At 40.5% G+C, this 27,552-nt stretch overlaps 2 protein-coding genes across 3 annotated transcripts in view; one reads left to right on the forward strand and one right to left on the reverse strand.

Moving 5' to 3' along the window:
• Positions 1-14,884, reverse strand: part of dirc2 (disrupted in renal carcinoma 2) — a 48,851-nt gene extending 33,967 nt beyond the window's left edge. The window contains exons 1-3 of the mRNA XM_023950460.1: positions 14,475-14,884; positions 11,416-11,509; positions 1,201-1,472 (exon numbers count right to left, since the gene is read on the reverse strand). Of these exons, the coding sequence (XP_023806228.1) occupies positions 1,201-1,472; positions 11,416-11,509; positions 14,475-14,766 (658 nt within the window). The 5' untranslated portion in view covers positions 14,767-14,884. The remainder of the gene's footprint in view (positions 1-1,200; positions 1,473-11,415; positions 11,510-14,474) is intronic.
• Positions 14,885-14,961: 77 nt separating this feature from the next.
• Positions 14,962-27,432, forward strand: hspbap1 (HSPB1 associated protein 1). 2 transcript variants are annotated; one of them, XM_011489262.3, is made up of 8 exons: positions 14,962-15,066; positions 16,063-16,262; positions 18,233-18,411; positions 18,967-19,103; positions 20,419-20,590; positions 24,597-24,680; positions 24,833-24,943; positions 26,626-27,432. In XM_011489262.3, the coding sequence occupies exons 2-8, from the start codon at positions 16,079-16,081 to the stop codon at positions 27,172-27,174; spliced, it is 1,416 nt and encodes a 471-aa protein (XP_011487564.1). In that variant the 5' UTR covers positions 14,962-15,066; positions 16,063-16,078; the 3' UTR covers positions 27,175-27,432. The 2 variants fall into 2 exon arrangements, with proteins under 2 accessions (XP_011487564.1, XP_004081477.1); XM_004081429.4 differs by having other exon boundaries at positions 14,971-15,176.
• Positions 27,433-27,552: the final 120 nt, after the last annotated feature.

The following is a 27,552-nucleotide window of genomic DNA, read 5'->3' on the forward strand; positions in this document are numbered from 1 at the left end:
TTTTTAAGATATTCCAGGATTTTTGCTCACATTGAAATACATGGGGAATCCTTGGGGAAGTAACTCGTTGGTTTGATACCCGGCACTGACATTTTTCACAAAAACATTTTTTTTGTTATTGGGCTGTTTCATATTTACATTTTTTTTGGCAATTATTACCCTTTAAGTTTCATTTTAACTTGGCAATAAGGAATACAACCCTGCATGTTCTTCTGGTTCACTATAGTATTTTGAGCCATTTTTGGGGCTTAACTTTGACAATTTTTCAGCTGTTTTAACCATTCAACTTGTAAAATGTTCAGCTCTTTCAGATTTTTCCAGTTATGACTATTGGTCCTTCAAGTCCTTGAACTTTTCAAGATATTCCAGGATTCCATTGATTATATGTCCTGTCCACTGTACCTGGGTGGTGTCATGGTATGACAGGTGAGCTGTGGTGCACAACTTCACTGGTTCGATACTCGGCGCTGGCATTTTTCACAAACTTATCTTTTTTTGTTATTGTGCTTTTTTTATTTTCTTTACGGTCAACTTTGATCATGTCTTTTTCTTTTTGAGCCAATTATTACCCTTTAAGTTTCATTTTCATTCAGCAATATAGCCTTCAACCCTGCATTTACTTCTGGAAATGTGGCTCCTTCTAGTTCTAATTAAAGGATTACTGGGAAAGATTTTGAAATAGATGAAAAGATGATCAAACGGGGACTTTAAGAGATCTGAGAAAGGAAGGAGGAAAATTAAGTTCTGCAGGACACAGAAGAACACTTCTGACAAAAAAAAAACAATGAACCCTTTTTTTCTTCTTTCTCAAAATTTTTTTTAGCTTCAACTGCGCCATCAAGGTTGTATCTTATCCCATTATGTTGGAGAGTTTACAACGTGTAGCTTATAATTCGCAATCATGTCTACTTTGTCTATTAAAAATATTAACATTACTGCTTTTGATTAAACACAGCCTTAATCTATCATAGCTTTTTCTCTTTTCGTTGCTATTTTAATTTTCTGAATCATTAAAGCATAACAGTCCCAGCACGCCATTTTTCAGAGCCACATCTCCAAGGACTACAGCTGGAGCTCAATGCGTTTAAGCAAAATACCCTTGACTGATTGTCTTTTTATATCTCTTGACGAGGCTGACATTATGGCAAAATGATGTGCTATCAAGCCTGTGCCTTCAGAAGCTTTGCTTTTCTCTGGTACCTGCATACAAAATCAGCTGGATCCTGTCTTGGATGGAGTTGTCAGAGACCGCCGCTGCCACGCCGTTCACCGTCTGGGACACATTGGGAGCCGGAACAACAAGAGGCCCCACGAGGAACGAGGCGGCGCCTCCCAGGTAACAGAAGAGCGAGGCGACGGCCGTGGCCGTGGCTCTTTGGTCAGGAGCAAACCAAGTGGTGGAGAGGTAGGGGCCTGCGCTCATGGTTGTCGGCCCGGCCAACCCATTGAGGAGCTGGCCTCCGTGTATCAGCCTGGAACGGAAAAGTTTTAGCGATTCACTTACATAATAATTAAACATTTAACCAAATGTGACAAACTGAATCTCCTTTACTATTAGTTACTGTAATAAAATTAGCTGATCGCTCAATCATAGCTCTTGCACCTTGTGGATATTTTATGAAACACAGGGGTTTAACGCTAATACTATTTGCTTTAATGCCGTTTTAACCCTTGTGCTATCTTGTGGGGTCCAGATGACCCCACTCCCAACGTTAACGTGCCTTGGAGGCACGTTAACGTTGGGAGTGGGGTCATCTGTGGGGTCATCTGGACCCCACAAGATAGCACAAGGGTTAAATCAGGAACAGGTGGTTTAATGAAGACCATGTTCATTGGATTTTCACACCAAAAGCTTTACATCAAGTTCCCTTCACAATACTTTGATCTAAAACAAACATGTAATACAGAAGAATAGGTTAAACAGTAATGTAAATGAACAAGAATAGGATTTTTTTTTTAAATGTGAGAATTCTAGTTACCACCTCCTTCCAAATCCTAAAGTTTTTGTCTGACTGAGCTGTGAGACAAACGCCTTCTGAGACGCCGTTTGATTGCCTCAAGAGTCTCAATTCCCCCCCAACCCTGTCTGATTGAGACTGTCAGTCAGCAGAGAGGACTCGCTCACAGTTGAGTGATTGTCTGCGCGTTCAGGAAAGACGCTGTGCGTTGGCAGCAGCCTGAGCTGTCTCAACAGGCAGAGCAGGAGGGAAGGTGAGTAACCGGGGAGGGGAGAATGACAGGAATGACAGCAGACAAGGGAAGATCCTGCACCAACGATGAGGTTCCATCATCAAGCTATTAAAAAAACACGTTTTTTTTAATAATGTATGTCTCATTATTTAGAAACGTAATAAAATATCTTGTTTACTGACAAGAATACATGACAAACTCGAGATTTTGTGACAGTTTTCCATCATTTTTAGGAACGCTGCAGGAAGTCTGTCAGGAACAAACACATAAAAGGGCTTTTTTTTTAAAAAAATATATATATATATATATATTTATACATATTTCCCATCTCAAAATATTATAGGACAATGTGAACATAACATGACAGTTACACCACCATCACTACTTTCCACAGACCTGCAGATACTTGACAAATAATCAGTTTGATGTAAAGAGGATTTTCAAAAAACTTATGCCTTTTTTTTTACTGTAAAAGAGAACTACACTCCTGTGGTGACGGCCACTGAGTATTAGCTCCTTCATCAGAACTCCTTCTTGATTTTCATAAATCAGTAAAAAAAAAAAGATATTGGCTCAGGTTTTAAATTAGTTGCCGTGCTTTTGAAGTCTCCTCTGCGAAGCATCATAACTCCCTGCTGGGGGTAGGCAACAAATTATAAATTGGATTTAGGGATGCAAAAGAATAAATAAAAAATTAGCCTTGGAATCCTTTTTAAATTCAAATCTTGATTATAAATTGAAAGAAAAAAATAAGGTTTGTATTGAATAGAACCCTTCGCATAATGTCCTGCTACATATTTGTAACTTTCTACAGTTTTTTAAACTTTACAGATGATTAACAAGCTAAATATCTCTCTAGTCTGCAGTGTCCATGTCTGTTTGACTGACTCTGGCTGTCACACATGAATGTGACCCAGCAGAGCAGAAGGAGCTGTGCTGACAGTGACAACTTAACAGCAAGAGTTTGACAACAAGTGACCTGAAGGGTTGTTGTTTTTTTCAGATTTACAGCAGGACAAAACCTCAGAGGCTTTTAACTCGGCCGCCTGTGTTGGTGCGTGACAGTCTAACGCCCTTTTTAAGTTCATTCTCAATCTCAGCCGGAAAGATCAGACCGGGGCCGAGACGGCACAGCATTCCACACCATTACATCCTCCGTCTAATTATGCATGACAGAAGATGAGAGAAGCGGAGGTAAAATCCATCTTTAGCATTAGAACCGTCTCCCTGGCATTTCCTTTTTGGTATGTAGGCATCATAAGCATTCATCAGTGCATCGTTATGAGACTGAGGAGCCGCTCTGAGAGTCCGTTCACCTGCTCACCCATCATGAAAATAACCACAAGCACAGTCGATGTATTCCTGTGATGGTCAACATAAGCTCGGACTACTCGGTTTGCATACAGACACCTGGAAGGTTATTTATTCTAAAATAAATTTAACATGCTGTAGTTTGAAATAAAGTCCCCATAAATCTTTTCTTCAATTTTTTTAAAGTCTTTTAATTACGATGATGCTGTTTTTAGCCAAAATTTAAAAAAATTTGTGTCCTTTCTTGGACTTAGTTTCTGCAGAGCGGCGGTAGTTTATTAGAAATTCCCCTTTAAGTCTTGGGCAGAGTAAGCCTCCCCCCGTTTCTTGTTACCCATGTGATTACAGTCTCTCCCGCTAGCTTACAGCCCCTCACACCGCCAACCTAACATTAATGGTGCAACAAAAATGGCGATCCATACTGGAGCTGTCCAGCTGTACAGTTTGGGGCCAGATGAGGAAGATGTAGATGGATCTATTTGTCTACAAGTGGATGCATGAAAACCGAGCGAAGCAGGGAGCTTGTAGCGTATTTTCTGCGTCACTTTTTTTCCAACAGCAGTTTTTTCGTCTGCTCCTGATTCACAACGATTTGAATAAACAAACACCCAGAAATTCAATTTTAAGCTCAATTTTTTTATCTATGTCGTCCATCGTCACAAAAATGCTTCAAGAGCATGTTAAAAACACACAAAAAAAACTGATTTTCATTGGAGTGGGTCTGTCGCAAAAGCACACACAAAAACGGCCAGTTTGGGTTCAGCAGGGAAACTGAGACAAAAAAGCAACAACACCAGCTAATCAGATGTGGTTTTAAAAATACATCCAAACAGTGACAGATTGTTAATGCAACCTTTTCCTAATGAAAACAAACGCAACGTCTATGTCCGTGCAGTCACGGCTCCGCTGAGATCCGGTGAGGAAATATTAAGAGGCAGCAAATATGACAGGGAAATTGTCAAATGTGCTTTTTTGTCCCAGAGAGTGCGGATCACATTAGTGCATGCAAACAAAAATGACCTTGAAGGGGAAGAAAAACAATGATATTAAAACTGTCTGTAATGGGAAAAAAACAAATGTTAAGAAATAAATAAACAAATAAAAATAAAAAACAGTCTGTAATGGTGTTAGTTCAGGTGGAGTTTCGGTTTTCAGTAACAATAGAAAGTCCACAGGAAATGATGAAACTTAGTATAGACCGCATTCGTGCAGTTAAGCATTAAAGTGTCATTCATTAATTATAAAACACTCATTCAGCAAGGTAGACAGAAAACTTTTCATAAGAAACAAAATAGAGTTCCTAATCTTTATTCTTAAAGTCCCACTCTGATCAATGTCTTGATCTATTTTTGGCGTTCCCAGTGGTCTTTGAATTATGATTATGCCGGTATTAGACCAAATCAAAAAAATACCTGTCATTTCCTAGGACATAGTTTCTGCAGAGCGGCAGCAGTTTATTAGAAATTTGCCTCTGAATTGTGGGCGGGGCAGTTGGCTCAAAGCTACGCCACGCCTCCTTTCCCCTCCCATTGCTGAAAGCTCGGATCAGGAAACTTGTTGCCCTCTCCGTGTATTTTCTACGTCATGACTAAGCTCTTTTTTCAAACTGCATTTTTTTTTTTTGTCTGCCCCTGATTGACGATGACGTGAGTAAAGAAATACGGTTTCGGATGTTGGATACAGAACTACTTTTCCCCATGTGGCATATGGGGATGCTTTAAATGTACAAGAGCCTAAATACGTCTTTGGTTAGCATTCAAGCATACTTTGGATGCTGCACTGAAAGGAGAAGATAGTGGCAGATTGGTTTATATACCGTATTTTCTGGACTATAAGTCGCCCTTTTTTTCATAGTTTGGCAAGGGGTGCGACTTATATTAGAAATAAATTGAAATAAATACAGTGTTAACCCTCCTGTTATGTTCATTTGTGAGGAACAGAGATGATGTTCAATTTGATGTATGAGGTATGTCAAGCGTTAAGAGTATGTTAAGTGACTCAGAGAATCAGCAAACCTTTTTTTACAGTAAGATCTTGAAGGCTAACAACATAATATTCTATTTTCCAATGATTTCATAGATTCAGAAATGCAATAAAAATGACAACTGTTTCTACAAATACAGGATGAAAACAGAGTATTAGTTGGCCAATGATGCTTCATGAAAGGAATAAATAAATTTGAGAAAGAATTACTGTGAAATTATGAGATAAACAGTCTGCTATGATTGTGTCATATGAGGTTGTGGAACTTCTTAGTTCTTGGTCTTAGATTTGGTCAAATGAATTTCCCGTCAAAATGCGACTTATAGTCCAGTGCGACTTATCTGTGTTTTTTTCTACTTTATAATGCATTTTTGGGCTGGTGCGACTTATACTCCGCAGCGACTTATAGTCCAGAAAATACGGTAGTAAAGTTCATAATAATTTAGAACAGAACTTTTAGCTGTAAACTAGCTAACATGAAGCTTGTTAAGACACACTCTGATAATAAAAGAATGTTTTTTTTAATATGTTCTTTTTCTGATGTTGGAGTTCTGATGCATCCACTTGTAGACCACTAGATTCTTGCACGTCTTCATTTTCCTCGTCTGAGCTGGTATCCCACTTAAAACTGCTCCACAGATCGCCATTTTTGTGGACCCGTAATGTGAGAGAGAGTGTAAACAGAGAGCTCTCAGTTAAAGGTGACGGGATGGGGGGGCGATTCGCTCCGCACCAACAACTTAACTTCTGCTGCTCTGCAGAAACTATGTCCTAGAAGACGACACAGGTTTATTATTTTCATGATTAGAAGACCCCTGATCGGAGTGGGACTTTAAAACTTTGCTTTGAAAAGTTTCCCAGCTTGCTGTTCTGGGCCAAAGGCGGGAAGCTGCAGATAAAAAAAGTCTGTAATTTGCCGGTTGATGAAAACTGATGGCCACTAACATAAGGGTGAAGGAGACACTCCAGAGCCTGTGGCAGGGGAGACAAATACAGCAGGCATAGATGTTTTTCGATGAGCCATCATTTATCAGCATTGATTAACTCTGTCAGACTGAATCCGGTTCACAATGGGGGGTATTAGCTCGCGGTGTGGCATAACCATCTGAGTCCTTGTGTTCTATTGGAGCTTACAGATGCAATTTTCTCATGAAAATGAGCCAAAGCAATCACGCTAAAAACAACCTCTCTGATATAAGAGCCTGCTGGACTCACGGTGAGGTCGTCTGAGTCAGGATATACCTCATTGACACTTACTAAAGATAATTTTCTGTATGTTTGCGTTGTAGAGACAGAAAACAGTTAAGTTAGGGTCTGAGAAGAGCGGAGGACGAAGGGGGAAAAGGGGGGAGCTCTCCAAATGTGAGAACAGCATTGATCACACGGAAAAGAACAAATGAAACTCCTGGTGCTTGATTGAACTTCACAACACATGTTTTGACTTAAATGGGAGAGGATGTGTCTTGTTTTGAATCCCCTTTGCCTAGCAAACAAGAAAGCAAACAAAAGGTGATCTTTGCTTCCTCAGGAGGTAATCAGGACCAGAAACAAGTTCCTCCCAGGCATGGGGAGGAGGGGGGCTGAAATAAACAGACCTGCAGGGGGGCTTTGAGGGAACATGCATGATTTTAACCCCGGACAGCTGTTGCCACATGTCGAATGATCAAAGGGAGAGCAGGAAACTACAATATCGTGTTTGATCCGTCGCACAATGCCTTCGGACGCCACACACTTCTCATCTGGGCGTCACCCAAAGAAAGTGTTCCTTATTGGACCTCCAGCTCACATGATAGATGAGAAGAAGCTAATCTGTGGGAGCCTGCATGGTTTACAACAATGAATTCAACTAAAACAAAGCTTACAGCCTGATGCTGCTTCTTCTTCTTCACTGTAAAGTAAAGAGGGACATCTACTGGTAAGAAATGGAACTGCATGTCACCCCTTTTAAATGTCTTTTAGAAATTAGGCAGACGTGTCACAGTCATATTATGCAATATCATTGTAATAGCTTTTTTTTTAAACCATTATTTCTTCTTTTCATATTTAAAAAGAGAATCTGAAGAAGTGATCGTCCAGGCTGCTTGGAATCTTGCATAAAAAGGGAAACTGACTCATGAGCATTTCCAGTTTTTCCTCATGAGTCTCAAAGAAAAGGGGGGGCGCTCGCTGTACCATAGCCGGGTCCAGATAGAGTTTGCTTTCAGTCAGCTGGAAATCTAGAACTGATGCAATATGATTGTGGAATCTGGTTTAACATCAAATAATCTGATCTCAGTGTGTTTTACAAAAAAATAATAGGAAAGGGTTTTCATTTCCTCTTTATGATAAAGCCATCTGCCACGCAATGCTGTTTTTTTTTCATATCATATCATGCACACATATCATGTGCAGAATCTATTGAATAAAAGCACCAACATTATGGCTGTTGTTTCTGTTGTCAGCATACATGATTAGAGTGTAAAGACAGCTGCACTCATGGAAATAATCTGCAGGTTTTACAGGCCCACTTCCATGAAAATCACGTTTTAGGTGTTTTTGTGGCACTTTTCTCATGACGGAGGGCCTATAAAAGGAAAATTAAGCTAAGAATTGCATTTCTGATTAATCTCTTCATTCAAATTGTGAATCATGAGCAGACTCCGGGCCCTCAAAAAGCTTGTAGTTGACGTTTAAACTACGATCGGCTGGGCACGCCGGTCCGCTCCATCCTGATGCATCTGCTTGCAGACTGAAAAGATCCGTTCATTTTCCTCGTCTGAGCTGGCATCTGGATCAAAACTCTCCGGCTGGATTGCTTGTCGTGTCTGTTGCACTGGTAATGCTAGGTTGGTGGCGTGAGGGGCTGTGAGAGAGCGGGTAAACAGACGGGTGACAGGAAGTGATAGCATCTATGCCCCACACCAACAGTCCCGCCCACAACTCAGAGGCTAGCTTCTATTGAAATGCTGCCGCTCTGTATGTCCTAGTTTAAATCAATGAGCTGTTGTTGTGTCACAACGGCCCAGAAGCACATGTGTATCGTCCTGATCTGACCCGTCCAGCGTGCACAAGCTCAGGTGCGACAGAAGAGAAGATGTCACATTGCTGTGGTGCCCGCACGCATTTTAGGTGCGTCCAAGTCTGGATTTGGTTGTTGGTCAAACCTATTGAAACTTAAAGCTAAAGTCCCATTAAGAGGCACACATTCATTCAACCCAGCTGCTTATTCACCTTTGCACAAATGCGGGCATTGGTATTATTTTTTTTCTCTTTTTCGACACCCCTCTTCATGAATGTCGGTAATGTGAATATTGTGTGTACCTGCTTATGTGATTATACTTTTAACCCATAAATAGTTGTGTGCAGAATTTTTTTGTTTTTGTTTTGTTGCTGTGTGAACTAAGTTATGTAATTTACTTATGACACTTTTATGTTTTAACTTTGTGATATTGACTACCCCCCCACTCTAACCCCTTATCCCCCATCTCTGATATTCCACTCCGATTCTTTCTCTCCTCTTTTGTTTCTTTTTTTCCGTCCGCTCCAACAAGGAATGCACACAAATATAATTTTCATTAATAAAGCTTAGCCTCAAATACAAAAGGGGTTTATACAAATATACACTCAGTCTGTCCGTGGATCCATAAACCCCAATTGTGACAGTAAAATCTGTCCAATACAAGAGGCCTGATCTGCCTGCTCAGCTGTTGGACAGGACAAGTTTAATAAAAAAAAATTTAAAAAGTCCCATTAGCTGTCACATGTGTTCTCCCCATCTGTGTTCTCGCTCTGACAGCATGGGTTTGAAAGCTTCCTGTCCGGCAATAACCAGAGAGGGTAAAAATACAAACAAGAATAAACTTTGGGGACCTTTTTATATTTTGCTTCAATGAAAATAAGAAAAATACCATAAAGTTCAGGAGGCCCGAGCAGGCTGGCTCCTCATCCCACACCGGGTCTCTGTCTGGCCAACAAATCACCCAACAGTACCTGGGACGGGTACTGTTGGGCGATTTGGTTCCGGCGGTTCAGATGGGTATCAAATCGTGCTGCTGCCAGACCTTAACGCTGCGCCGCTGGACCTCAGATCGAGTCTGTACCGTTTACTTAACACTGAAACTGGCCGCCTCTCCTGCGTGAATCACGTTCATTGTGAACGCATCTTAGCCGTAACCGTAATCCTAAACTTCAGCCTTCCTCTGGGTCCGTTTGGCCAGGAATAAGTTCATCACTGGCCGCACGGATTTGGAAAATGGCGTGCGAATATTCACTTTCTTTCTGGCACCTCGTTGTATTTGCTGTGAAAGTGAAGTCAACAATTTCCCCCGTTTCTTAGACCGTCAGTCTGTGTCGTTTATGCCCCCCCCCCCTGTCAAGCTCTTCACTCGTGCAAGACAGGGGGGCTCTAGGGCGGAGCTACTCGGGCCACGCCCACGTAGAGGAGATTTTGGAAACAGAGGCTTCAGATAAACATAAAATAAGGCTTTTTAAGACATTTGAGCTGTGGGAATTTGGTTTAAAACTTCATAATATTAGTTAAAACACCACTGAGAACGTTTTTATATTTTTTAAAAATTGTCATAGGGGGATTTTCTCAGTCAAATTCCCAGCAGCTCACGCCATCTTGCAGGCCCTATAAAGGTCTGTGAGGCCTTTATAGGCTGTTGCATAACAGCAGATTCACAGCAGGTCAACAGTCTGCAATCATACAACAGCATTCGTGTCAAGTAAGTTACCACGTGACTCAGCGTGGGTTTAATTCCTTTTCCGATACTATTTCATGTTTAGGCACAGGGGTTCCTCTTTTCTGCATTCATAAGCATTTCCTCCTTTACTTACATTTGACCTACATTTCCAAAGGTCAACTAAAAAGATCTTTACACCTCGCTAATGGTTTTTTGTCGGCAGCCCCGTGAGACGGAGAGATAAAGAGATTGAGAAAAACAAAATTGATTCGTTTGCTCTCTGAAAGCTTTCAAACACCGTGGATCTAGGAAATGCAAGTGATTTCTGTCTCTTCATGTTCTGATATTTAATTTTGTATTATTTTCTTGTGGATGCCACAGGAAAATGTTACAGACTTTCTGAACACAGTGAGCTATTCATGAAAAAATTCTGAATGAGACATTAAAGACCCACCAAAACGCTGTTTTGGGTGTTTTTATCATGTTCTTGTGGGCTTTTTCTGATGATGGAGGACATATATAAAGAAAATTACGCTAAAAATTGCATTTCTGAGTTTTTCTTTAACCAAATTGTTGAGAATCAGGCACAGACAAAAAAAAAAATTCAGTTGGAAATTTGCAAAGTAGAAAATACGCCACCTCCCTGCTCCCCTCTCCAACGAGGACGGTGAAGAGGGGCGGGGTTGCTCTGCTCTAGCTGTTAACGCCCACAACTCAGAGTTGAATTCCTAATGAACTCCTGCCGCTCTGCAGAAAATATCTCCAAGAAAACAACACAGACTGTTTTTCTTTTTTGGCAAAAATGGCATAACCATAATTTAAAGAGATAATTACTGGGAAGATTTTTAAAATAGATCTTTTTTTTTTTTTTTTAAATGTCTCTTTGATTATTATTCGAATGGGATGACTAACTGTTATTGGGACATTTATATTATTTATGTACAATATAACTAATGTTCTACCTAGTCAGAAAATAAAGTAGGAATGCATAGACCGTCTTATTTTTCCCTCTCAAACTCTGAAGATGTCTTAAAAAGCCAATCAAACGAGCTCATTAGAGTCATGTGACTGCTGTCTCATGTCTGATTATAAACCCATCAAACCTGACCTAATGAACATGGCTCAGCCTAAACCAGCCATGACGGACAATGGGAAACTTAATAAACAAGTTGATAATAAAAATGTTTCCCTAATGCGTCCAATTAGAGACCAAAAAAAGCGATGACGCCCTCGAGCGCCGTCCTTTGCCCTTTGACAGAAGTCTTACCATCGTCTGAGGTGCAGATCTGGCAGTGGGACGCTCCGCAGACCTGCTCCCAACAACATGAGGAACGCAGACAGAAGGAGAGAAACCCGCAACCCTGGAAGAAGAAAGAAAAAAAACACACAAGATGCACCATTAGAGAAGCAAACAACGTCAAAGTGCAGTAGAGGAAGATCTAAAACAATAATACATTAGTTTTACTTGTGTGACACAAATTCCCATTTAAGACTGCCAGCAAAAAAAAACTTTCATGTTCCTCCTTTTTGAGTGATGTGTGACGACAAATGTAGGAGCAAAGTGACTTTCGACCAAACATGGAAGTCTCTCTGTTCTTCCCCGTAGCAACATGACATCAACAAGCATTGAAAGCACAGCGCCTTTCCGTTTCCGAGCCGCTCTTCAGCCGAGTGGGTTATTCCTGATGAACTACCTTCCTGTAATTAATTCTGTGAGGAGTTAGGAGACGTGCATGAGGCGCAAGTTAAGCACTGTGGAGAAGAGAGGTCCCGGAATTTTAGGACTTGTTTTAACAACCCCACAAGACAGGGTTATTTAAGTATTAAAGACATGTCTGCATTTACCATAATGAAGCTAAAATGCTGATCAAAAACTATTCATAATATATCAGCTGACATTGTTTTTTTTTTAGAATTGCTTTAGGGTATAATCGTGTTTGGCTGCCAGAAAAAGGAACCAATTTTCAGATCCTTCTTTTTTTCCTGATATTACATTAAAAAATTAAATAATATTACAAACCATTTTGTGTTCTTTTTAATAATGAACATGGGACAACACCAGATTATTCTTGTCAATTTACAGCAGGAAATTTACATCTCAAAGAACTGAAGAATCCCCTGAGAACAGATATATCATTTAAAAAAAGGAAAAAAAAACAAGTTCGGCGTCTCAGGTAGCCAAAAGGATTAATCACGGTTGACTGATTGACTTTTGGAAAGAGAAAGAAACTCATTAGAGATCAATATTCTATTATATGAGCAGAAATGATATGTTATAGTGGAAGCTGCCATTTGTATTTCAGTCTTTGAGAAATCCTTGAAGGGAAGAAACTCTTAATATTTTCATTTTTTCCCCACATCAATCAAATGAAGCTCCAGAAAATCCGATTTTAGAGAAAGCTCTATTAATTAAACGTAAATGTCAAAAAAAAAAGAAAACCCTCCCGGTTGTTGTGGTGATTAAACGAAGTGGATGTTAAATAAGGGGCTAAACCACTTTAAAACTCTATTAAGACCTAGAAAAAGCTCATCTGTGTTTAAAGAAAAGTAAGAAAAGACACTTTTATTGTGAAAAAATAACAAAGCCGTGTAAAATCTCAAAAAAGAAAATAAAACACAACATCATCTGAATGGTCTCACCAACTAAACATGACTAAATGAATTGGTACTAATAATTTATGATCTAAAAAAACGTGTTGTTTTAACAAAAAGATGTCAGGGAGGCAAAACCGGTCATGCAAGGTTTATAAAAGTTCTATCAGAACTCGGAAACATCTTCTACTCTGTCAGCATTTGCAGTTTTATGCGTCACATCTTGTGCCTTTACAACTTCCTCGTGCCATCTGATTAAACACCACTTTAAGACTCCCGTCAGACGTTTACACCTGCTCCAAAACGGTTACTACCTTTGGGGGAGGCGGGCCCTCCCACGAGGGAGAGGGGCGTTTCCCCTCAGGTGAGTCCCAGCTTCTAGGCGCAGAGTGGGAGGTGGATACAAAACAACCCAATACCCAAGAATGAATGAGTACACATGATGTCTAAGCCTGCAGCGACCTTTGATGGTCATCTGTACTTACAGCACATTGTTGCCCAAAGACTGGCATGATGAAACCTCGCTCTTTGGGGATTTATCCTTAACATCTGAAGGGTTGATTAGATGGTTATGGGATTTCATAGACCCAGCTTGGAGAATTATTGCCTCTATTCCAAGAACTCTCCAGGTTTCCAAAGCTTTAATCGGCAGACGGCTACTAAAGTGGAATTAATTCAACCTAATGCCGACTATAGTTAGGATGTGGTTTTTCTCTGTAACCCGTCCAATAATAAAACAGATCCCCCATTCGGACCAAGAGAAATAAGGTCCAACAAAATGCTTCTATATTTTGTTTGATACGTGAAATTTGGCATCACAGGAATTTCCAAATGAGTTTATCTAATCGTATTCTTCCCAGGTTCCGACCAAGTCTAACGTTTTGTGGAAATCTATGATTAGATTAGGCAAATCAAACACAAATAGCTTCTTGTTGCTGTCTAAACCGAATCACAAGATGGGTTAGTTAGGTAACATCCGTCCGAGTAAGTTTCCTGCTGGGTGAGTGAATGATGTGACATCACTTTAGGATTTCTGTTTTGTCACTAGAAAAAAAAAAACAATTTTACTAGTTGATAAAGACGTTGGAAGTCACCTAATAATGAGCTTAAATGGCCCAGTTCCTCAAAAAAAATGTAAATATTAGTGTGTGTCAGTGCTTGGAATTTTTCTTTAAATATAAAACATGATGTTAACTTTATTTTAGGTAAACAAAAATAAAGTTATCTTTACAATACAAATTGATTTTAAGGATAATATTATTTAGGTAAATTATCAGGTATACTTTAACGGTCCGGAATAATATTTTTCATTCATACTACTTTAATGCTAGTAAGTGATGATATGTTGAAAATTGTATTGATGTAATCATTTTTTTTCTGTGTTTTTTGTAGTTAATTATTACCGAGCTCCTGTAATAATACATTTTGTTTTAGACTTAAGTCCATATAAAGACACAAAAACAAGATGGGTTCCCAAAAAAAAATTTAAAATGAGAAGAAATAGCCCTTTAAGCAGAATATAATACTTAAAACAATTGAAAGGGGGATTGTGTAGACCCGAATTGAGATAACTTATTCCCAAAAACGTACATCCTAAAGAAAGAAAAAGTAAATCACGGTTTGTTTGTGTGTTTTTTTTATACAAAGTCGACTTTTTCTAGCTGTTCTGTCAGTGTGGGTTTGTGTGAAACTGTTGTCACCTTAGAGAACATTGTGTTTTATTTAACAACTCACCTTTTTTGTCCATTAACCACATAAACAACAACCAGGGGACGAAACCCACCGGGCCCCAGAGCACCAGAACGGCGATCTCCGAATTAGAGAATCCGTAGGCCAGGACGGCCGAGTTCTGAATTGGACCCCAAAAGTTCCAAATCATCCCCTGCATTAGTCCCAGGAGAGAGAAGAGGGTCAGAACCAGCCATCTTCTCCGGTACACTCTGCTGTTTACCGGGCTGTTAGTCCCGGTGTAAGACGGAACGAGAAGCGGCTCCCTCTCGGCCTCGGTGCTCGAACCGGCACCCATTACTGATTCGGTAGTGTTCGGTTCAAAAATCCGTGTTCAACGATTCTCCAACGAAAAAAGACATTAACGGTCACAGCGCTGCTTTTCGACGACTGCGCGAAACAAAACAGTCCTTGGTTCCTGGCACGTTTCGTCACTGCGCATGTCCGGAAATGACAGTTTTACGCACGAGGAAACTGCTCTTCTCGGGACGCCATTTTGGTTCTTCGTGTGCGTTGGCTTGAACCGGATTGTTGAAGCCTTCGTAAACCAAAATGGAGCAGCTTCGCAGCGTCTTGCTTGAAATGTAAATCGAGTCATGTGAGTTTTGTTTACATCGGAAATAGACTCAGCTGCACGTGTCGTGTGAACTGAAACCACCAAGCTAACTAGAATTAGCTTCACGGGGAAATTTTTGCTGTGTAATAAAGGTAAGTCTGCGCTAAATACAAACACAAAAGTATCTCTGCTGGTATAAAAGATATGTTTCTTTAACAAAGAAATAAAGCGTGGACGATTATTTAAACCATAAATTGTTTTATGCTTCCGTTCCTGCGTCGTAGACTAGAGCACTTTAGACTTTAGTCTAAGTTTGAACACATTCGTCTAGTTTGACCTCGTTATTATGTTTTTAAAAATATGTTAATTGCACAGAGTAACTTTTTGTACTAAACTTATAAAGCCTGTAAATATTTTGAAAAGCAGATTTGAAAATGGTAACATTCGTTATAAGGACGTGTTTCAAACAATGTAAGGAAGAATTTAATTAAGGGAATTTAGAATTACGTTCGAGTTCTTATGACAACCAGTAATATTTAAAACATTTTAATGTATATTCATTGTCTCTTCTCTCGTTAATTTTCTGAATTTCCTATCAGCTTTTAAACCAACCTACTTAAAAATGACTTGATTTTTTTTTTTTCTTTTTTCTGTGTGTGTTTTGATTTTTGGCTGGTGGTGGGTCATAAGGATTTGAAGGATGTTCCAGCCAGTCTGTGGAATTATTATTATTTTTTCCAAATACAGTTTCTTAATCCAGAATAAAGGTTTAACATTAGTACATTAATATATTAAGACAGCAAGATGTATTTGTTTTGTTTTTTTAATTTATCATACATGTTTATAACATGACTTAGGCGAGCATATAGTAGGCAAGTATTAGCTTTAGGAACTGAATCTTGGAGGACAAGACAAGCTGCAGAAGGGCATTGTTACTTATATGGTCCAAAGATAAAGCTCTTTTTACTCCAATCCTGCATACATATGCGATTCCTTGTGCAGGCCTAATATATTTGTTGTTCGTCATTTTGACCGCAGTGGCCCCCTACAGACTATGGCAGTCAAACCTTTCACCTCAGAAGAGGCCAAGGGAATTTTGGATCACTTGCAGCAGCCTGCCGTCTTTCTGAACATGACCAGCGATTGGCCCGTCCTCCTCTGGACCGCAGAGCATCTCTCCAGTCGCCTCGGCGACAGACTCGTCAGATTCAGACTGGGAAGAAAACAGAAGACAAGCGGTAGGAGATGAAAATTCATTCTAGGCCACGATTCGTCCTGAAATGAATCATCTCGTATAGTCGGTCCTAATCAAATGGATGTAATTGCTGTCTGCAAGTTTAATAGGGTGTTGTTATGAACTTTCAGCTGATAAAATGACTCAAAAATGACACAACTGCCACCCAAATATGACAGCTGTCATGATGATTTCTTTTATTACTTAAAACTTCAGCTTCCCTGCTGGATTCCGTTGTTGTTGTTTATTTCTTGTAGTTGACGTGATTTTTACCACAGTGTGTAGGACTTAATTTCAATTTCAATTTCAATTTTATTTGTATAGCCCAAAATCACAACAACAGTCGTCTCGATGGGCTTCGAAGTAAAACATGAAATCAAAAGGATCACGAATACAAAGAGTTCAATAGAAAAATACTAAAATGAACTAACAAACTGACTAAGCTATACTGGCATCCCTGCCCTTAGACCCCCCTTCGCGGTAAGGAAAAACTCCCAAAAAAACCGGATTCCGGAAAAAACGAAGAAACCTCAGGGGTGCCCACATGAAGGAGGGATCCTCCCCCAGGACGGACAGGCGATTTACCAGAAATCTTAGAGAAGAATTAACTTATCTAAATCTACAACTACATATATAAAAGTCCAGCAGACGAGCTTCATCCAGCCGTGGTTGTGGGGACAGTCAAAGGCGCGAGTCGAGCCGGAGACAGGAACCACAGCCAGGTGTAGGAGCAGGAGCAGAGACGAGGTACTCGGTCAGGTACAAAGCAGAGACGAGCCAGAGGCAGGATCCACAGCCAGGTGTAGGAGCAGGAGCAGAGATGAGGTACTCGGTCAGGTACAGAGCAGAGACGAGCCAGAGATGAGCCAGAGGCAGGATCCACAGCCAGGTGTAGGAGCAGGAGCAAAGGCGAGGTAAACGGTCAGGAACTGGAGCACGGATGAGCCAACTGGAGTCTGGAAGCACTCCCACTCCCCAGGAGGGGAGAGGAAAAGAGGGACAATACATGAATCGCACTGCACCAAACAGAGGCATGGAGAACTAAATGATAAATTATGATCAAGAATAGAGGAGAGGAAGGGTAGAAGTAAAAAAGGAAAGAGGACAGAACCCCAGTGCACCATAGTTACCCCAGCTTCAACTTCTAGCAGCCTTTTAAAAGAAATAGTTATTATTAAGTTTAATTTAAACAAACTAACATTAAGTTAAATAATCTCTGAATACTAGCTAGTCTGACAATAAGCCTGTCCAAAGAGGAATGTTTTCAGTCTAGCTTTGAATGTAGAAACTGAGTCGGCCTCTCTTACATGAGAGGCCGACTCATACTTAGAGATCAGAAGTTTAGCTGACGAGTTACATGTAATGATGCGTTTTGTTGACGATTGCTAACCTAAGTATTGAGGTTTTATGATTTTTGACTTAAAATGACAGAATCATAATGAAAAGATCAGTAGGAACACTTTTAGCTCAAAAGATGATGTGAATTGGTCTTTTTAGCATCAAATAAGTGTTCAAAATTTCTGTCCAAAACTATGTTGGTATGGTTTAGAAAATCCCTTTTTCTGTATATAATGATTTAAGGACTCCCACATTAAGAAACAACAAAACTCTAATGGCTTTGCTCAGTTTTTAATTATTATTTTTTTTTACATTTTCCAAATGTCATCAAATTGTTGTAAATAGGAGTCTGGGAGGCTAATTTGAAAAAGATCACTAAGAATTCTGATATATATATATATATAGATATATGCTTTTTTTTTGCTCCACAGTCCCCCAGTTGGATATTTTTGTCATTAATTAATACAAATATCATTAGATTACGAACCGTGATTTTCTTTCGTTTGAGGAGAAAAATGTACCCGTATGTAGAAAAAGTGGAAAACTTTGCCTTTGATAGACATTTTTTGGTAAAACTAATGTACTTCTTTAAAGGATCAACTTCAATGTTGTGTTGATTTGTTTTCATCTCCTCAGCTCCTCTGTTTGAGACCCAGTGCTCCTATGTGCAGGCCCGGATCGCGCACTTTCTCTGCTGGACCCAGGGTCAAACTGATGTGGGGCCTTTTTCTGAGTACCCCTATTCAGAGTATTGGGCCTATGCCGACTACAAATACATCGCCATGCTGTTTGAAGACCAGCCTTCTATGTTTGAGGTAATCTTCCTGCTGTGATGCACTTTAATCCTATGAGACAATCCTGTTTTGTAAGAACCTAATGATGTCAAAAGTGAATCACTGCCCGACTACTTTGGAGTTACTCCACCTGCTATTGACCTCCTGGGCGAGGGAAGCTGGTGAAGAAGCGGGACAGCAGGCCACAAAGACCGAAGTTATCTGTTCCTGCTTTAGAGGACAAACTTGTCCAGCAGTCTTTATTTTTTCCACAAACTCCAATGTATATTCTCCTTTTGGGATTTGGAATGTTGCTTCACTCCTCCCTTTTTCTTGCTGGGACATGAGTGATTTAGCAGAGACTGGCCTTGACACGATGTCTTCTTGTGTCCATGGTGATCCATGCAGAAAGCGGTTCTGGTCAGCTCAACTGTTTAATTAACTCAGAGAAGATGGGTTCTCTGGGGAGTGGTCACAATTGAAAACGGTTTTAATCGTTCCAGTGTCTTCAAAGAGAAAAACTCACAATGTAAGCTGCCATTTAAAAGCTACTAATAAGACTTTATCTTGTGAACTTGCTTGTTTGGTTTCCTCTAGGATGTAAAGTGGTCTGACTTTGGTTTTGAGGGCCGAAATGGAAGCGACAGCACCGTCTGGATCGGTACAAAGGGAGCCAACACGCCCTGCCACATGGACACTTACGGCTGCAACCTGGTTCTACAGGTTCAGGGGCGGTACGAAGCATGTTTGAGTGTTTCTAACTACATTATTTTTGTTCTTTTTAATTCTGTCAGTGTCTGAATTATTAATGAATCTTTTATAAGTGATAAGAGAGTGAGGAGAGTGATCGTAACTCTATAGAGGAGGCTCTGCGTTTGTGTTCATTGCTATTAATTACAAATTGGCATGTTTTTCAATCACAGTCATCTTGTTTTTAATTAATTAACTGTTTCTGCATGTGGGTTGATTTGAAATAAAAATCCATTTTTAGGCTTTTACTTGTTAAGCTATGGACACACCAGGCATGTGACGTGCATTCAAGAATGTGTTAAATGAGCGTTCTAATCTGTTTTTAAACCCAATTTGCCTTTCTGCCCTCTGGAGAAGAAAGAATAGCAAGAAAGGTTTGTGTGTGTGTGTGTGTGGGGGGGGGGGGGGGGGTAATGAATATGGGGCATCAACTATCAACAACAGAAAGAGAAGAGGCTGCGCCTAATCTGTTCTACAGTATTTTTTCCCCCTCTCCCTATAATTGAGTTTGGGTCCTTTTTTATTTCATAGTGATTGAGAAATGGAAGGAACATTGCGCGGCAGGTGTAGAAACGTCCCACTCTCCTAATTGATGCCTTGACCTTTGACCCCATGGTGGCAGATCTGATTGAAAAGAAAATTTGATTAGGGAATGTCATTAATGCTTCACTTTGGAGAAGGACAAAAAAAAAAGTAAATTCACAACATTGGATTAATCTGATCTTTAATTAATTTAGAAATTAATTTTACAATTGGATAATTAGATTCTCAAGGGATTAAAAAAGAAATGTATGATCACAAAAATAGCATCTTTCAAGATCAATCAACCAGCAAAGAGTGGATCAGGCGCAAAGCTTTTATTCCACTCCAAAATTATATTGATCCTCCAAATTATTTGGACATGTTTGTTCAGTTTATTTAAAAGTAGGTTTTTCTATTCTCCAGGAACCTTTTTGCATCTGTTGGCGTATTCAAATGTTCTTTTTAAAGGCTTTTTGTTACAAAAGGGACGAGTGCAAGCAAAAAATAAAAACAAAAAAACAATCTGCCTGTATTGGAGTAACGTCTCAGGCTTTTAGCCCCAAAAAAGTAAATTTCAAATGTGACTCCAAGCAAACCCTCACATTTATTGAAAACGGTTTTCAAATTTTAAAATGTGTTTTCCTTCATGTTTGGACATTAAGAATTTCTAGGAAAACAGTCGACTTGACTTCAAATCAGTCAGAAATATCCTCATTGATTCAAAACTGTTCATTTAACCTATAAATCTAATAGAATCCTGATTTCCTGGGCTTACAGGAAGCGGTGGCACCTCTTTCCTCCTGAGGACACAACAAACCTTTACCCGACTAGGATTCCCTACGAAGAGTCCAGTGTCTTCAGCTTGGTTCATGTTCAGAGTCCAGACCTGAAGAGGTTCCCTGCATTTGGAGCTGCTCAGGCTTACATCGTCACGCTGCAGCCTGGACAGGTCAGAACGTCTGCCACTATAATCCACGGCATCAAAACAGACCTCTTTTCAAGGAGACAGTATCCATAAGACTTTTCCCTGGCAAAAGTCCTAAATTAATGCTTGAACAGCTGAATATTTGCTGCTGCAGACCCACATCAAAGCTTTATGTTAAGAGGTGCCGCCTCTTTTGAATATTAGTATGTTCAAATATATATATATATATATATATATATATATATATATATATATATATATATATATATATATATATATATATATATATATATATATATATATACACATACATACATACATACATACATACATACATACATACATACATACATACATACATACATACATACATACATACACACAGAATAGTAGCATTCTAACAGAACCTTGTTCTCACATCTAGTCCATTTCCGTCTTGTTCCAGTAGCCCACTTTCCATCAGGGTGCTCTGGTTCCTCAAGTAATCCCACCCAGAGGGGTTACATGCAGAGAATGTGGAATGAATGGATGCTTCGAAACCCACAATCAAGGCTAACTGGTAGCTCAGTGCTCTAACATCCACAAACGGCAACTCCTATCACAACTTGAAATTGAAGCGATACAATACAATGCCACGGGAGAGCCAGAACAACAGGTCAGAGAGGAGATTATGCCACACTCCCTGAGATTGGGTACACAGCCCCAACAATCACAATTACGCTGAGCGAGGCAGCAACTGACCTGAAAGACAAGATCATGTCTACAATGAACACTAGGCAACCCCGACACCAACTACAACGGTTAAGTGACGTACCTGAAAGTCTACTGGAAACTGTGAATGAAGCATTGAGGGCAATTCCTACCACAACCATCTCAGAAACCAATGAACTGGTTTACACTTCAGCAGCAGTGATCCTTGAGATGCTTGGCTACAAGAGCAACCATGGAAGAAAACAGTACCCACCATGGAAGCAACGGTTAGAGGCCAAAATCAAGGCAACTCGAAAGGATGTGAGTAAGCTGACAGAGGCTCAAAGAGGTACAATGAGAAAGCAAGTACCTAAGAGATACAGCCAGATGCCCATACCTGAAGCACTGGAAACTGCCAAACAAAGGCTCCTAGCCTTGAGCAGCCGCCTAAAGAGGTACACAAGAGACAATGAAGCCAGACGAATAAACAGGCTCTTCGCAACTCAACCTGCAAAAGTGTACGCTCAGTGGCAGGGTCAAAACAGCCGAGCAGACCCACCAAGGCTAGAAACTGAACAGTACTGGAAAAGTATATGGGAGAAACAGACAGCACATAACAGCAATGCCCAGTGGCTGGTCTCTCTAAGAAAAGAACATAGCAACCTCCCTGAACAGAATCCAGTAACCATCACAGTGGCAAACATCCAAGAAAGAGTCTCAGGTATGAAGAACTGGACAGCACCGGGCCCTGACATGATACATGCCTACTGGCTAAAGAAGCTTACCGCACTCCACGAGCGCCTGGCAGCACAAATGAACCAGCTGCTAAGAGATGGGACTCACCCCGAATGGCTAACAGAAGGCCGAACGATCCTGATCCAGAAGGATCCCTCAAAGGGTGCAGTCCCATCCAACTACCGGCCAATAACCTGTCTGTCCACAACATGAAAGCTCATGTCAGGCATCATTGCAACCAAGATAAATAGGCACATGGATCAATTCATGAGTAACACACAGAAGGGCATTGGTAGAGACTCCAGAGGAGCCAAACACCAACTCCTGGTCGACAGAACAGTCGCTCAAGACTGCAAGTCACGACACACCAACCTGTGCACAGCCTGGATTGATTACAAGAAGGCCTATGACTCGATGCCACACACATGGATCACTGAATGCTTGGAGCTGTACAACATCAACAGGACTCTAAGAGCCTTCATAGGAAACTCAATGAAGCTGTGGAAAACCACCCTTGAAGCCAATGGGAAGCCACTTGCACAAGTGTCCATCAAATGTGGGATATACCAAGGTGATGCTCTGTCCCCACTGCTGTTCTGCATAGGTCTCAACCCCCTCAGTCAAATAATCAACAAGACTGGCTATGGATACCGACTCAGAAATGGGGCCAACATCAGTCACCTCCTCTTCATGGATGACATCAAGCTATATGCTTAGAGCGAGCTTGACATCGACTCCCTGATCCACACCACCAGGATCTACAGTACTGACATTGGGATGTCATTCGGGCTCGAGAAATGCAGCCGGATGGGGACAAAGAGAGGCAAGGTAGTCCACACAGGGGGGGTCTCACTCCCAGAAGGAACAATAGCAGACATCGAGGACAGTTACAAGTACCTTGGAATTCCCCAGGCAAATGGCAACCTGGAGCAGGCAACAAGGAAAGCTGCAACAGCTAAATACCTCCAACGAGTAAGGCAAGTCCTGAGAAGCCAGCTCAATGGCAAAAATAAGACCCGGGCAATTAACAGCTACGCACGAAAAAAAAAAAAAACACGAAAGCTCCTCACCATGCATGGAGGGTTCCATCCCAAATCCAGCACCCTGAGACTGTATGCTAGCCGCAAGGAAGGAGGCCGAGGACTAGTGAGCTTAGAAGCCACTATCCAGGATGAAACATCCAAGATCCATGAATACATAAAGCTCAAGGCCCCAACTGACAGTGTGCTCAGTGAATGTCTCAGGCAATGGAGAGCAGAGGATACAGTGCTGGAGGACAGATCCTCATGGGAGGACAAACCCCTGCATGGAATGTACCACCGGACCATAACCGAAGTGGCTGATATCAAGAAGTCCTACCAATGGCTAGAAAGGGCTGGCCTACAGGACAGCACAGAAGCGCTCATCCTGGCAGCTCAGGAACAAGCCCTGAGCACCAGAGCGATAGAGGCTCAGATCTACCACATCAGACAAGACCCAAGGTGTAGGCTGTGCAAAGAGGCCCCTGAAACAATCCAGCACATAACTGCAGGGTGTAAGATGCTGGCAGGGAAAGCATACATGGAGCGCCACAATCAAGTGGCTGGAATAATATACAGGAACATGTGTGCAGAACATGAACTGGAAACCCCAAGGTCAAAATGGGAAACACCTCCGAAGGTGGTAGAGAATGAGAGGGCAAAGATCCTGTGGGACTTCCAGATCCAGACTGATAGGATGGTAATGGCGAACCAACCAGACATTGTAGTGGTGGATAAAGAACAGAGGAAAGCCGTTGTGGTGGATGTGGCAGTGCCAAGCGATGGGAACATCAGGAAGAAGGAACATGAGAAACTGGAGAAATACCAGGGACTCAGAGAAGAACTGGAGAAAGCATGGAAAGTGAAGGTGACAGTGGTGCCTGTGGTAATTGGAGCACTCTGGGCAGTAACCCCCAAGCTGGAGAAGTGGCTACAACAGATACCTGGAAAGACCTCAGACCTCTCAGTCCAGAAAAGCGCAGTGATAGGAACAACTAAGATACTGCGCAGGACCCTCAAGCTCCCAGGCCTCTGGTAGAAGACCCGAGCTTGGAGGAGAAAACCACCCGCGGAGGGTGAGAGGGGCGTTTTTTTTATATATATATATATATATATATATATATATGTATTTCTGTAGTGAAATCGGTGCTCCAGAGCAGCTTCCTGACAGGAACATCAATCCAAAGCTTTTAGTCATAGACATGTTTTATTACATGCCTCAAAATCCTTATCAATTGTGTTCTTTTGCTAATTTTTGCTCATTTCTGACTTTTTATTGTGACATTTTTTAGCTCATCTCCCTAGAATTTTTCATAGAAATGATCTTTTCCTTCTGCATCTGCTTCCATGTCTCATGGTTTATTTCATTCAGTAGAGTCCAATGCTTATGATCATTTCTGTGTATCATTTAGAAATATGGTATTAAATGACTTTTGATTGATTAAAGGGAACTCTGATGTTGGTTTCAAATCCATGTGTGAAAAGTCAAAGACATTTCTTAGGTTTGTCTTTTGGTAGATTTAGGAACAAAAGTTAAATAATTTGTTTCAACCTAAATCTAATTAGTTTGTTTTTTCCCCCCACAGGTGCTTTATGTTCCCAGACACTGGTGGCACTACGTGGAGTCAGTAGATCCTGTCACTGTTAGCGTCAACACCTGGATCGAGCTGGTAAGCAATGTCTGCCAAGCTGCCAGATCGAGCCTGACCTTTTAAGAAGAGTAAATACATTCAATAATAGGTGTGCATTTCTGATTGAAGCTCAAATATGTTGTTAATTTGAGACGCAGCTGGCATTCCTACGACTCTCTGTTTCTGCGCAGGAAGTGGACGACTTCGCCCGAGTCAGTGAAGCGGTGACCAAGATGGTTGTTTGGGCTATCAAAAGTGCTGAGAGTGAAGACAACGATGACAGCTGGCTCAACCCCACGGAGGTAACATGATTGCAGGGTAAATAGTCATTGCTGTTGTCCCTTCCTGGGCACGTCACTCCTCCTTCAGCAGGAAAACACAAGGAGGTGATGGAGAGGAGGGGAGCAGTCACCGAGCAACAGCAGTCTCTCCTCAAGTGTTTGCTGTTGGTCTGACAGTGTTGGAAAAATTACAAAGAGCCGTAGAAAGAAAAGGAGGATTAAAAAAAAAAGCAAAGAACTTGGCCTGAAACTCACATTAGAGAGAATTTACCACACATTATTTTAGTATGACTGTATGGAGACGAGGATTTCTAAAACACAATGATTTGAAAAGCACCAACAGTAAATAATGTTCTATTTAACTTCTCATATTTATTAAAAACGACTTTACATGAACTTTTGAAGTTTTCATTAATTAATGAGGCTTTTTAGGTGCAGGATACTGTGTAACAAACTTGCTTTCTCCTTGATCATTAGGGATAGTATGGAGGCATTTGCATCATTTTTCATTGACAAAATTTAATTCAATATCTGCTCATTTTTGATCATTTTATTAGAAAAAAACTGTCACGCTGCACCTAATTAAAAAAATATATCTTTATTTTGCAGCTTTACAATTAAAATGAATGTTATTTTTTATTTTTCTTATATAAGTAAAATGTGTTTTTATCCTGTCTACAGAAAAAACATTGCTTTTAGTGCAGTCATGCATGCTGCAGCAACAACACTGTAGGTGCATGAATGTATACTAAAGGGGAGTGACTGGTTAACAATTCCTACCAGCAGGTGGCATAGTTGCAGCTTTTAGTCCAGTCCATTTGACTTCACTGACTCTCCAAAGAGGCTGTGAAAGCTGAGGTGAGGGTTTTTTATTTGTTCATGCTCTCTTTGGCAGCTAAAAAGGCTTTAATAAGTCTAATTTTGCTCTGATGTTGCAGGCTTCCTACACCAAATATCTGTTAGAAGGGGTTAAACACATGAACAAATAAGCTTAAAACATTTCCTTTATTTAAATCAACTTGATTGTATGGTGTATGTTTTCAATGCATTAAACTTTTTTTTTTATTAAACAGGGATTTGGTTAAAATAAAATAAAAAAATTGCAACAAACTGACCATTATTTAAAAAAAAAACAACTTTGATTAAAGAACATGAACCCATGTAAAACACTAAAACCTATTAGGATTCTATTATTATTTAGAGTAGTAATTGTCTTTTTTCTTTTTTAAGATCTAACAGTAATTTTGAAAATTACATTCAGTTCAGACCTTTGGAAATTCTTTTATTAGATTAAATGATTTCAGTTTATTAAGCAAAAGTAAAAAGGAAATATTTATATTTTGGAGGACTGCATGGTGGCAGAGTGGTTGGACCTCTCCTCACAATATACCAACAGACAGACTATTTTAAAAAAAAGACTAAATGCAAATACTCAAAAGCCATGTATGGGTTAATCCAAGCTATCAACTGTGAATTAGTAATATTCTACCAACGTCACAATAATAGTACTTTTTAAAATTTACATTTTAGAAACCAGATACTGTATGCTCTCTGTCTCTCTCATTAATTTTTTATGTATATTTGTGGCAATTCCAACCAGGTTTGAATCCTTTCTTGGAAGTTTTCTTGATGCACTTGTGATCAGAAGCATGCCAGTTTCTATTTTAAATGATTCTAAACATTGTTTCCTTTTGCATTTGCAGGAAGGAAGTGCATCCCATAATGAAAACTTGCAGTATCTGAACCTTGCAGTGGCGGCATGCGCTCAAAGGCCGAGGGGTCTCTGTCACGGCGAAATGAGCTCAGATGTCAGCGACGCTCATCCAGTCAAGCGGGACTCAAGCGGACAATTGAAAAGCAGCGACTCGCACAAAAATCCCCCCAGCTTTAGTGTTCCTTTTGGGCCACATCTCATAGCCGTGTGCTGCCAACAAGAAAACCCCGTGGAGGACGATGAGATCAGCTCTTCCAGAGACGATGTTTCCACCTCTCAAAACGATGATGCTCCGGGCTCAGAGGGATCACCGGCCACTTCTGCTGCTCTTGAACAGGAAAAACACGCATGTGGCACTGGGTTAACTCCATGTGGACTATGTCAAAGTGCAGCTGGAACATCAAAATCTTCCCCAGGGGAGAATAAGTCTAAATGTACAGCAATATCCACTAATGACCTATTAGCCTGCCTGGTGCATCCTGAGATCGTCGGCCGTGTCACAGAGCTTCTCTTGGAAAGGCACAAAAATCCGCTTTGATGCTCATCTGCCAAAATTTACTTGAAGAAATCCCTTCCAGCCCAGTTTCAATCCAACTAAATATGCCTTAAATGTTTTCTTTTCTAGCCCCAGGTCCACAAATGGACCGCAGATGTTCAGACAACACAAGCAAACCATTAAGGAGCTCCAACATTTCCATCTCTCATTATGCTAATCATGTTTGGAGCACCAAGAACTAGAAAAATGACCACTTGTATCACGTTTGTATGCTAATAAAGCGAGCAATTGCATATATCATGTTAGTGAGGCTTGCATTTGTTCCCTGGACTGTCACAGGGCAGACGGACGATCATATTAATGTGATTCATTCTACTTTGTTTTGCAACCCAGGCACAAAAATCAGGGGAAGTTCTGTCA

The sequence above is a fragment of the Oryzias latipes genome, chromosome 21 (assembly GCF_002234675.1).
Source record: "Oryzias latipes chromosome 21, ASM223467v1".
Taxonomy (NCBI): domain Eukaryota; kingdom Metazoa; phylum Chordata; class Actinopteri; order Beloniformes; family Adrianichthyidae; genus Oryzias; species Oryzias latipes.

Bases quoted from the DNA above. Each gene is read 5' to 3' on its own strand.
- hspbap1 (XM_011489262.3), top strand. From the start codon at position 16,079: ATGGCAGTCAAACCTTTCACCTCAGAAGAGGCCAAGGGAATTTTGGAT. The intron at 24,681-24,832 runs GTAAGCAATGTC...GTTTCTGCGCAG, and splicing joins TCAACACCTGGATCGAGCTG to GAAGTGGACGACTTCGCCCG. The intron at 24,944-26,625 runs GTAACATGATTG...TTGCATTTGCAG, and splicing joins GCTGGCTCAACCCCACGGAG to GAAGGAAGTGCATCCCATAA.